The sequence below is a fragment of the Euprymna scolopes genome, chromosome 29 (genome assembly GCF_053919585.1).
Source record: "Euprymna scolopes isolate OS-2025 chromosome 29, ASM5391958v1, whole genome shotgun sequence".
NCBI classification, from domain to species: domain Eukaryota; kingdom Metazoa; phylum Mollusca; class Cephalopoda; order Sepiida; family Sepiolidae; genus Euprymna; species Euprymna scolopes.
Window position 1 is genome coordinate 26,102,473 of NC_136510.1, and position 12,583 is coordinate 26,115,055.

The 12,583-nt window shown below is 33.8% G+C and overlaps 1 protein-coding gene across 1 annotated transcript in view; it reads left to right on the top strand.

Annotated features, from left to right (window-relative positions):
• Positions 1-12,583, top strand: part of LOC145252555 (laminin subunit beta-2-like) — a 392,333-nt gene that overhangs the window by 305,452 nt on the left and 74,298 nt on the right. Inside the window, exons 14-15 of the mRNA XM_080112108.1 lie at positions 624-767; positions 8,919-9,150. Of these exons, the coding sequence (XP_079968234.1) occupies positions 624-767; positions 8,919-9,150 (376 nt within the window). The remainder of the gene's footprint in view (positions 1-623; positions 768-8,918; positions 9,151-12,583) is intronic.

Here is a 12,583-nt window from a genome sequence, read left to right on the forward strand (position 1 = left end):
TTCTATGATATATATAAAAAAAAAAGTAAAATTATGGAAGTGTAGTAAAGTTAGCAAACAAAGGAGTGGGAGATTATACAATAAATAACTGTTAGTAATCAATGGAGTATTCTTATCATTGTTTTGACTCTTGAGTATATATCCGACACAGTTAATCAATCGAGAACCACATCACTCTATATAAAAACATAGTATATTAGCTGATATATACTTGGAAGTCAAAATAATGAAAAGAATATTCTCTTTTCATAACCCTACTAATCAATATAAAATGTTATTTTCTATTAAGCTACATAGTTTTACACTTTATTTTGTTACCTTCACTTTTTAAACATATGCGTATAGAGCATCTGCGAATTAGAGACCATGTTTACAGGGACACTCTAAGCAGGGAGTTGAGCAACGAGATGTCTGTTTACATTACACTTAAATTTCTGCAGGTTAGTGCAGTCTGGAAAGCAGGTTGTGGAGAGACCATTCTAAAGCCTAGCTTTTTTTTTTTTTTTTTTTTTTTTTTTTTTTTTTTTTTTTTTTTTAAATTTAATTTTTCTTTTTGAATTTGATTTTACTTTTTTGGCTTTCTTTTTTATTCGTTTTTTAAATTTTTATCTTTTACATCGCAGACTGTAAATGCGACCCAACTGGCTCTGAGAGTTCTGAATGCGACACTTATGGTGGCCACTGCAAATGCAAAGAGAATGTCATTGGGCGCAGATGCGAGCAATGTGCACCTGGAACTTACAATTTTGGACCGAATGGGTGTTCCCGTAAGTCTTTATTTTGTTGTTTGCTTGTTCGAACACTGTAAACATACGTTACACAGCACGCTTTGCTTGTTCGAACACTGTAAACATGCGTTACACAGCACGCTTTGCTTGTGCATACAACCAAAAATATTGTCCATAATCTTATCTCGAGCACATGCAAAAAAAATATCAATTCTTTACAAGCAAAACTTACAATGAAATCTATATCATATTTCTCTTAGTTTGTTTATCCCTTCCAATTTTTCTCTGAAACTACTGAGCTGATCTGACTGAAATTTTGTTTGGACCTTTATTATATAAGGTGCAGCAAGCAAAGTATTATGGTATCTGTCTGATGCACAGTTAAGGATTAATATGGATTATTTACCAGAATACCACATTTACTCTAAGTTTTCTTGTTAATTACTGGGTTGATCTAGCTAAAATTTTGTATGAACCTTTATGAAAAGGTGCAGCAAACTGGATATTATGATATCCATTTGATGTAGAGTTATGGATTAATTATGGATCAGTATTTAATGCAAAAATGAGCACACATTTAACCATATTCAAGCATCAATTTGACATAAAGGACTCCTAAATCAACAGGCAATAACTTTTGCCTGTTGATTTAAGACTAAAAGTTTTCGTTGTTGGATAATGACAAACACATAAAAACATTTGAAAAGACGTTTTTCTTTATTTTGCCACCAATTCCTGCATCCATTTATTTTGTCTTGTGACTTGCTCGAGTGAATACTGAAAACATGTGCGGCACATGTTTTATTGGCGCATATGGATGGCAGTGCTTGGCCAAGGGAAAAGAGGGTCCAGAAAGAATTGAAAATATCTCTAACCAGTCTGATAACTCAAGAGGTAGGTTTTTTTTTAAAGTAAAGTATAATTGCCACATTGAATGGTAACATGCTGGGATCAATCTTCCTGAAGCCATCATAAATGGATCCCGTCTAGATGTTATCTTTGGTTGATGTCTTAAGTGGTCAACCTTTGGGTGCTCAAACACTGACAAAGGCTCAGAATCAGTTGGTAGTGATATTATTCCAGATAGAAAAGGAAGGTGGTCAGTCTTCTTTCTGGAGCCAGAGTGAAAGGAGTTGAGCACTGTGCAGGGCAATGGATTTTCCTGAGACCTGCTGAGAATAAAAACAATTGGACTGGAAGATCCGAAAACAGAACAATATTCTGCAAACTAAAAAAGTTATACAAACCAGAAACACATCTACAAGCTAAAAATGATTCCATAAACCAAAACGCTTTAATAAAAATTCCTCATTTGACCGTAAAGTGACCCGGTAGGTGGCGAGCACAAAAAACAAAACAAAAAATAAGATAGTGTATTAGATTTATTAAAACTTGTTCTGGAAATACAACTATTAAAAAAAAAAATGTTTGGCTTTAAAATGACCCTAGAGTGGTTGATGAGTTGTATAACATAAAAATCAAAAATGTAAATATTAAGTGGATATTTTGACTAGGTGGTGAGGATGACCTCAGTTCTTGTTCTGACTTGATTGGGTGTGCCCGGGATTGAATGAGATTGATGCAAATATATATTAGCAAAATTCCTGAAGATGCCCGGGATTGAATGAGATTGATGCAAATATATATTAGCAAAATTCTTGGAGATGCCCGGGATTGAATGAGATTGATGCAAATATATATTAGCAAAATTCCTGAAGATGCCCGGGATTGAATGAGATTGATGCAAATATATATTAGCAAAATTCCTGAAGATGCCCGGGATTGAATGAGATTGATGAAAATATATATTAGCAAAATTCCTGAAGATGCCCGGGATTGAATGAGATTGATGCAAATATATATTAGCAAAATTTCTGGAGATGCCCGGGATTGAATGAGATTGATGCAAATATATATTAGCAAAATTCCTGAAGATGCCCGGGATTGAATGAGATTGATGCAAATATATATTAGCAAAATTCCTGAAGATGCCCGGGATTGAATGAGATTGATGCAAATATATATTAGCAAAATTCCTGAAGATGCCCGGGATTGAATGAGATTGATGCAAATATATATTAGCAAAATTCCTGAAGATGCCCGGGATTGAATGAGATTGATGAAAATATATATTAGCAAAATTCTTGGAGATGCCCGGGATTGAATGAGATTGATGCAAATATATATTAGCAAAATTTCTGGAGATGCCCGGGATTGAATGAGATTGATGCAAATATATATTAGCAAAATTCCTGAAGATGCCCGGGATTGAATGAGATTGATGCAAATATATATTAGCAAAATTCTTGGAGATGCCCGGGATTGAATGAGATTGATGCAAATATATATTAGCAAAATTCCTGAAGATGCCCGGGATTGAATGAGATTGATGCAAATATATATTAGCAAAATTTCTGGAGATGCCCGGGATTGAATGAGATTGATGCAAATATATATTAGCAAAATTCCTGAAGATGCCCGGGATTGAATGAGATTGATGCAAATATATATTAGCAAAATTCCTGAAGATGCCCGGGATTGAATGAGATTGATGCAAATATATATTAGCAAAATTCCTGAAGATGCCCGGGATTGAATGAGATTGATGCAAATATATATTAGCAAAATTCCTGAAGATGCCCGGGATTGAATGAGATTGATGAAAATATATATTAGCAAAATTCTTGGAGATGCCCGGGATTGAATGAGATTGATGCAAATATATATTAGCAAAATTTCTGGAGATGCCCGGGATTGAATGAGATTGATGCAAATATATATTAGCAAAATTCTTGGAGATGCCCGGGATTGAATGAGATTGATGCAAATATATATTAGCAAAATTCCTGAAGATGCCCGGGATTGAATGAGATTGATGCAAATATATATTAGCAAAATTCCTGTAGATGCCCGGGATTGAATGAGATTGATGCAAATATATATTAGCAAAATTCTTGGAGATGCCCGGGATTGAATGAGATTGATGCAAATATATATTAGCAAAATTTCTGGAGATGCCCGGGATTGAATGAGATTGATGCAAATATATATTAGCAAAATTCTTGGAGATGCCCGGGATTGAATGAGATTGATGCAAATATATATTAGCAAAATTCCTGAAGATGCCCGGGATTGAATGAGATTGATGCAAATATATATTAGCAAAATTCCTGAAGATGCCCGGGATTGAATGAGATTGATGCAAATATATATTAGCAAAATTCCTGAAGATGCCCGGGATTGAATGAGATTGATGCAAATATATATTAGCAAAATTCTTGGAGATGCCCGGGATTGAATGAGATTGATGCAAATATATATTAGCAAAATTTCTGAAGATGCCCGGGATTGAATGAGATTGATGCAAATATATATTAGCAAAATTCCTGTAGATGCCCGGGATTGAATGAGATTGATGCAAATATATATTAGCAAAATTCTTGGAGATGCCCGGGATTGAATGAGATTGATGCAAATATATATTAGCAAAATTTCTGGAGATGCCCGGGATTGAATGAGATTGATGCAAATATATATTAGCAAAATTCTTGGAGATGCCCGGGATTGAATGAGATTGATGCAAATATATATTAGCAAAATTCCTGAAGATGCCCGGGATTGAATGAGATTGATGCAAATATATATTAGCAAAATTCCTGAAGATGCCCGGGATTGAATGAGATTGATGCAAATATATATTAGCAAAATTCCTGAAGATGCCCGGGATTGAATGAGATTGATGCAAATATATATTAGCAAAATTCTTGGAGATGCCCGGGATTGAATGAGATTGATGCAAATATATATTAGCAAAATTTCTGAAGATGCCCGGGATTGAATGAGATTGATGCAAATATATATTAGCAAAATTCCTGTAGATGCCCGGGATTGAATGAGATTGATGCAAATATATATTAGCAAAATTCTTGGAGATGCCCGGGATTGAATGAGATTGATGCAAATATATATTAGCAAAATTTCTGGAGATGCCCGGGATTGAATGAGATTGATGCAAATATATATTAGCAAAATTCTTGGAGATGCCCGGGATTGAATGAGATTGATGCAAATATATATTAGCAAAATTCCTGAAGATGCCCGGGATTGAATGAGATTGATGCAAATATATATTAGCAAAATTCCTGAAGATGCCCGGGATTGAATGAGATTGATGCAAATATATATTAGCAAAATTCCTGAAGATGCCCGGGATTGAATGAGATTGATGCAAATATATATTAGCAAAATTCTTGGAGATGCCCGGGATTGAATGAGATTGATGCAAATATATATTAGCAAAATTTCTGAAGATGCCCGGGATTGAATGAGATTGATGCAAATATATATTAGCAAAATTCCTGTAGATGCCCGGGATTGAATGAGATTGATGCAAATATATATTAGCAAAATTCTTGGAGATGCCCGGGATTGAATGAGATTGATGCAAATATATATTAGCAAAATTTCTGGAGATGCCCGGGATTGAATGAGATTGATGCAAATATATATTAGCAAAATTCTTGGAGATGCCCGGGATTGAATGAGATTGATGCAAATATATATTAGCAAAATTCCTGAAGATGCCCGGGATTGAATGAGATTGATGCAAATATATATTAGCAAAATTCCTGAAGATGCCCGGGATTGAATGAGATTGATGCAAATATATATTAGCAAAATTCCTGAAGATGCCCGGGATTGAATGAGATTGATGCAAATATATATTAGCAAAATTCTTGGAGATGCCCGGGATTGAATGAGATTGATGCAAATATATATTAGCAAAATTTCTGAAGATGCCCGGGATTGAATGAGATTGATGCAAATATATATTAGCAAAATTTCTGGAGATGCCCGGGATTGAATGAGATTGATGCAAATATATATTAGCAAAATTCCTGAAGATGCCCGGGATTGAATGAGATTGATGCAAATATATATTAGCAAAATTCTTGGAGATGCCCGGGATTGAATGAGATTGATGCAAATATATATTAGCAAAATTCCTGAAGATGCCCGGGATTGAATGAGATTGATGCAAATATATATTAGCAAAATTCCTGAAGATGCCCGGGATTGAATGAGATTGATGCAAATATATATTAGCAAAATTCCTGAAGATGCCCGGGATTGAATGAGATTGATGAAAATATATATTAGCAAAATTCTTGGAGATGCCCGGGATTGAATGAGATTGATGCAAATATATATTAGCAAAATTCCTGAAGATGCCCGGGATTGAATGAGATTGATGAAAATATATATTAGCAAAATTCTTGGAGATGCCCGGGATTGAATGAGATTGATGCAAATATATATTAGCAAAATTTCTGGAGATGCCCGGGATTGAATGAGATTGATGCAAATATATATTAGCAAAATTCCTGAAGATGCCCGGGATTGAATGAGATTGATGAAAATATATATTAGCAAAATTCTTGGAGATGCCCGGGATTGAATGAGATTGATGCAAATATATATTAGCAAAATTTCTGGAGATGCCCGGGATTGAATGAGATTGATGCAAATATATATTAGCAAAATTCTTGGAGATGCCCGGGATTGAATGAGATTGATGCAAATATATATTAGCAAAATTTCTGAAGATGCCCGGGATTGAATGAGATTGATGCAAATATATATTAGCAAAATTCCTGAAGATGCCCGGGATTGAATGAGATTGATGCAAATATATATTAGCAAAATTCCTGAAGATGCCCGGGATTGAATGAGATTGATGCAAATATATATTAGCAAAATTCCTGAAGATGCCCGGGATTGAATGAGATTGATGCAAATATATATTAGCAAAATTCTTGGAGATGCCCGGGATTGAATGAGATTGATGCAAATATATATTAGCAAAATTTCTGGAGATGCCCGGGATTGAATGAGATTGATGCAAATATATATTAGCAAAATTTCTGGAGATGCCCGGGATTGAATGAGATTGATGCAAATATATATTAGCAAAATTTCTGGAGATGCCCGGGATTGAATGAAATTGATGCAAATATATATTAGCAAAATTCCTGAAGATGCCCAGGATTGAATGAGATTGATGCAAATATATATTAGCAAAATTCCTGAAGATGCCCGGGATTGAATGAAATTGATGCAAATATATATTAGCAAAATTCCTGGAGATGCCTGGGATTGAAGGAGATTGATGCAAATATATATTAGCAAAATTCCTGGAGATGCCCGGGATTGAATGAGATTGATGCAAATATATATTAGCAAAATTCCTGGAGATGCCCGGGATTAAAGGAGATTGATGCAAATATATATTAGCAAAATTCCTGGAGATGCCCGGGATTGAATGAGATTGATGCAAATATATATTAGCAAAATTCCTGGAGATGCCCGGGATTGAATGAGATAGGGGCAAATATATATTAGCAGAATAATCAGCGTTGCTCAGGATTAAATTAGGGTGGTAGAATATAAATTTTTTACCGCAAATAGCTTAAACAATTTTCTATCTCAAAATTACTTTTTTTGTGAAGTCGATTCCGGATATGGCTTAAACAGTTTAGGATCTCAAAATTAGATTAATATATATTGTTGGTTTTCTATGAAAGTTTACTAGGCCAGTTTCTTTGGGGGTGATCTATATTTTTTTAAAAATGATGATGGTTGTAGTAGTGGGTAGAAAGAAGCACGATTATGTTAATTTTAAACGTGCTCTTGAGTTATCTTTTGGCGGTTGCGTTGGAGAAAGTAATGGCGGTTTTGAGGTAACAAAAAGTATGTGAAATTGTTTCATATATGTATTTAAATTACCCGTCTTAGTGTAGGTCAAATTATTTTAAATATGTGTTGTATATTACCCGTCCTTGCAAAGATAAAATTATTTCATATACATGCTGTAAATTACCTACCCTGGATAAGATACACTTATTTCATACGTGTAATACCCGTCCTAGGTAGATAAAATATTTTTTTTGCTCGAAATAGCAAATGATACAAAGACATTAAAAATTCCTCTCTCCTAAGAATAACAGATATATCCAAAATCAAATTCAATTTTCTCATTGTTTATACGGTTCCGAGCAAAGCTGGGTAGCCCCGCTAGTCTCTAATATAAATGCTGAACGTCTGTGTGTTTGTTTATTCATGTGTTTGTATGTCTGAATGTAGGAACTTGACCAAATCGGTATCGTTTTAAACTTCCAATTTTCGGACAACAAATATTGAAAAATTGGCTAAAAACATTAATTCCTTCACCCTCAACTGGGGTTGCTTTTTCGCCGATATTTTCAAAAGTCATCCCCCATTTTCGATTGACTAGCCTTAATTTAAACATTCATCACTTCCAGTTTGGTGATGGGCACAACAGCAAAGATGTCACTTTTTTTTTTTTTTTTCATGTTCTTTTCGTCCTTCGTGGTATGGGTTCGAGCCTCCCTGCCTGCTTACTACCACTTTTTTTTTTTTTTTTTTTCTCAACTCGCACCTTCAAACACCTGGGCAATGCCAGGAACCCAGGCTAGTCTATATATAAAAGTGAGAATGTATGCATGTGTGAGAGAGCATTTCTCAACCTATACACTCGACAAATATTTGATCTACAGACTTGAAATTTGGTGTATAGGGTATCCAGACATGTGTAAAATGTTTTAATAGCTTTTCATCTGGAGAAAAGGTCTAGTAAGTGGTCAAAATTGGTATGTGAGGGGGGGTGGGGTCATCAGATTTTATCTGTCAACTGTTTCACGAATGCACATGCGTGAATGGTTCACATCACATATTCCTTATGTTAAGAATAAGTAGGTTTGAAAACACTTTTTAAAGATTCCTGTCATTCTGGCCTAATGGTTATCATACTTGACATGGTGTCTTTAGGTTTCAGCTCGAGTATTTTTTAATTTTTTTTTTTTTTTTTTTTTTTTTTTTTACTTACAAAAAGTGAACTGTTTAGAAAAAATATAAGACTCGCATGCACATGTCTCAGTTTCTGTATCAGTTAAAATAATATTTATGCATATTTTATGACCAGGCAACACCGGGTGGCCTGATAGTATATTAATAAACAATTAAAATTCCTTTTTTGTTTTTCAAGTCTTCAATTGTAAACCAACCTGTAGTGGGAAAGATGCTTCTAGAAAAAAAAAACAGCAAAATTTGTAACCTTTTTGCATCACGTCAAACTTCAAGTAATTTTCTGTAATGTTTTATGTTTTTCAGCTTGTAACTGCGACGCTGCTGGTTCTCGTGATAATTTCTGTGAGCCTGATTACGGCCGTTGTCTGTGTATTCCAAATGTTGAAGGCCGTGCCTGTGACCGATGTGAAGAAGGCTACTGGGGATTCCCGCATTGTCGGAAATGCGAATGTAACAACATGGCCGATATCTGTGACAATCTCAGCGGACATTGTATTGACTGTAAAGATTTCACTTCTGGGCCTTATTGCGATAGGTGAATAGATTCTTCTGCATTTCACAGAATATTCATTATATAGAAACCATATTCAATTACTTCTATCCTGTCTAGCTGCATTGAAGAGCTGTTATATAGCGAAACAGTACTGTATGTAGATGACTAATATATATATATATATATATAGATATAAATATTAAAATGCATTTATAAGCCAAATTACAATGCAATATTGTAAAAATAAATAATATTTATTGGTTTAAAATTAATATTTCAATGATAGACATCCTTAGAATTTTGTACATTTTTTTTTTCTTCACTATGATGGGAAATTGAAGAAAAAGAAAAGTTAATAAAGAGTTTGCGTGTTATCCATCCATGTTATCTGCATTGTTATTTTAAAATGCCAGAAGAATATGCTTGTTGTGTTTGCTGTGATGTGAGTGTTTAAATTTTAAAATGTTTAAAATCTAAACAACGCTTATATCACAGAAAGCACAATTGACTCTAATGTGTATGTGTGTGTATATATGTGTGTATATATATATATATATATATATATATATATATATATATATATGGTGATTAAGCTATACAGAATATTCCGCGTTTCATCCACTCTAGGATTCTTCAGGCTTATGTGAGAATTTTGTGGTTGGCTCGCGTTTTTTATGTATGCACCTTCTATTGAGTTTTTAGTTAGCCCATCAGCTTTCTAGTATCCACTGCACCCTTCCTAATCAGCCAATGAGCAGACACTTACAGAACAAAAGCCCAGTTGACCTCCATTTTAAATCTAGGTTAAAAGATTTTTTCTTATGTTAGTCTTTATGATAGTGTGATAGTTTATGTATATGCATGTTTATTTATTTGTTTTTTTTTATTTGTTTATTTTCTATTGTTTTAAAATTATTTTGTATCTCTATCCTAGAGTAAATTTTATCCTGTGAACACAGTTATTTGCTATTTCTCTCCTGCAGTTTAATAGATGTTGGGGTTCTTTAAAGTATAGGATAGCAAATTTTTCGTGAAGGCATAATCTACATGGATCGTCTAGGTCTCTACATGTGTTTGCTTGTCTTACTATTTTCCATTCGACTACCGGCAAACGTCAGCTTTCCTTGAGTTTCCAGTATTTGTTTGCTAGAGTTGTTTTCATACAGTTTTTTATTATTGAATGTACTTTTGTGGTCATAATATCGAGTTTTGAAATGTAAGGAAGTCATACCTATGTAATATTTCTTGTTATTCGGGTTTTCTTTCGCAAATATTGTGGCCTGGTAAACTATGCTTTTGGTTAGACATTTATTTTGAAGTGGGCAAAATGTGCGGTATCTACAGTTGCATTTATCTTGTTCGTTATTAGTATTTCTATTTTTAGTATGGTTGTTATGTATTGAGCACTGTTGAAGTAAATACTTAAAGTTTATGCATAAATTTATACTTTCGTATATTAATTTATGTGAGTAAATGAAGTAGTTCTATATATATATATATATATATAATATATATATATTCTAGGTTAATATTTTTCAGAGATAAAAAAAACAAAAAAAACAATGAAACTCAACGCGGTTCATACAAAAGTGCTCAATACCAAAGTGGAGCAATAGATACTTTTATATTTCACATAAGCATTTGTTACTACACATTCATGAGCATGTTTCGGTCAACCAGTTATAAGTCACTAGAGACTTCTTCAGATGATACTGCTTATACAAAACTAGAGTCCGCAATACTTTGCATAAGTAGCATCACGTGAAGAGGTTTCCAGTTACTTATAACTGGTTGACCGAAACATGCTCATGAATGTGTAGTGAAATATAAATGCTTGTGTAAAATAAATATAAGAGAATGTGTGTGTGTGTGTGTGTGTGTATATATATATATATATATATATGTGTGTGTGTGTGCATGTATGTGCATGTGTGTACACGTGTATGAATGCATATTTATGTATGGTTATGTATATGTAGGTATGTGTGTGTGTATATATATATATATATATATATATATATGTGTGTGTGTGTGCGCATGTATGCATTGTGTATGTGTATATATGTATGTATGCCAAAGACCGTCTTGTGTATGTTTGCACGTTTGTATGTATGTGTGTGTATTGTGTATGTGTGTGTATTGTGTATGTATGTGTATATATATGTATGTATACCAATGACTGTCTTCAGTGTCATGTCTGCTTGAGCATGTGAATTCGCCGGCAGGACTAAATCAGTCATTTTTGGGCTCATGGACTTTCAGTGTCTGAGGGATTAGCACTCGTCTGACAAGACGTTGCAATCATCAATCATCATATATATAATCATCAAGGGTGTGAGGTCCATATAGAAACGGTGATTTAAATTTGAATAAAATAAAATGTGCATCAAGTGTGCTTGAAAGCCAAATCACAACATAATATTAGGAAATAAACAAATATTTTACTTGTTTGAAATTTATAACAAATATATTTCAGAGTTATACTCCATCCTCAGTATGTTGTTTTTTTTTTTTGATTTTTTTCCCCCCTCTTCTTCTTTGCCATGTTGTAAAGTTGGAGAAAGAGAAAAGGTTTGTAAAGAGCCGCGTGTTGTATTTGAGCAGTTGTATTTTGAAATGTTGGAACAGTGCGTAGATAACATGAGAATAACGTCAAGGACGTGTAATTATATTCATGCAGATATTCTACATGATTTATACTTGCATAATATTTGCATAAAAAGGTTATAGTAAACATAAACCTCTTTCTGTGTATATTTATGTATTCATATATATATTTGTCTAAAAAATGTTGCCTACAAAACTCCTGTCAGTTTTTAGTCTACAGACATGAAACTTAATATATAGGGTATTCGAACCTATATAAAACTTCATATTTGGGTTTTAGTCAGGGAAAATTGGGACAAAAGTGAAAATTAAAAAAAAATGAAATTTGCAAGGTGAAGGTCGAATGACAGCATTACGAATATGCATGCATAACGGTTCATGTTTTAATTTTTAGCCTTGCAGCAAATGTCTTAATAGCTCAGGCATTAACGTTAAAGGAAAAAGTTAACCATAAGCGAAATATTTTGGATTCGATTCTCAGTGGTGACACAAGAGTCTTTTTTAATCATTACTATATATTGGGTCCGATATAATATAATAAAAACGAAATCTGCATTAATCAAAATATCATATTTAAGCGCATTTTACAACCGGGCAATGCCAAGCAACTTGCTAATATATTCAGGAAAAATAGATGACAAAATTGAATAAATCACAATATTCCCAATGCCTTCATTCAGTCTCGAAACACAAAGGATGCCCACTGTAGGGGCAGATGTGCGTGTAATTGTGAGGCAAGGGTTGCGCAATTGCCAACCACACTTCTCCTGAATTTTCACTTCAGTCCAGTGGCAAGGAGAAGTCTAGGACGACTGGAAATAATGCTGATAAGCGGAGAGCACATACAGCACCTGGTCATCCATCTGGT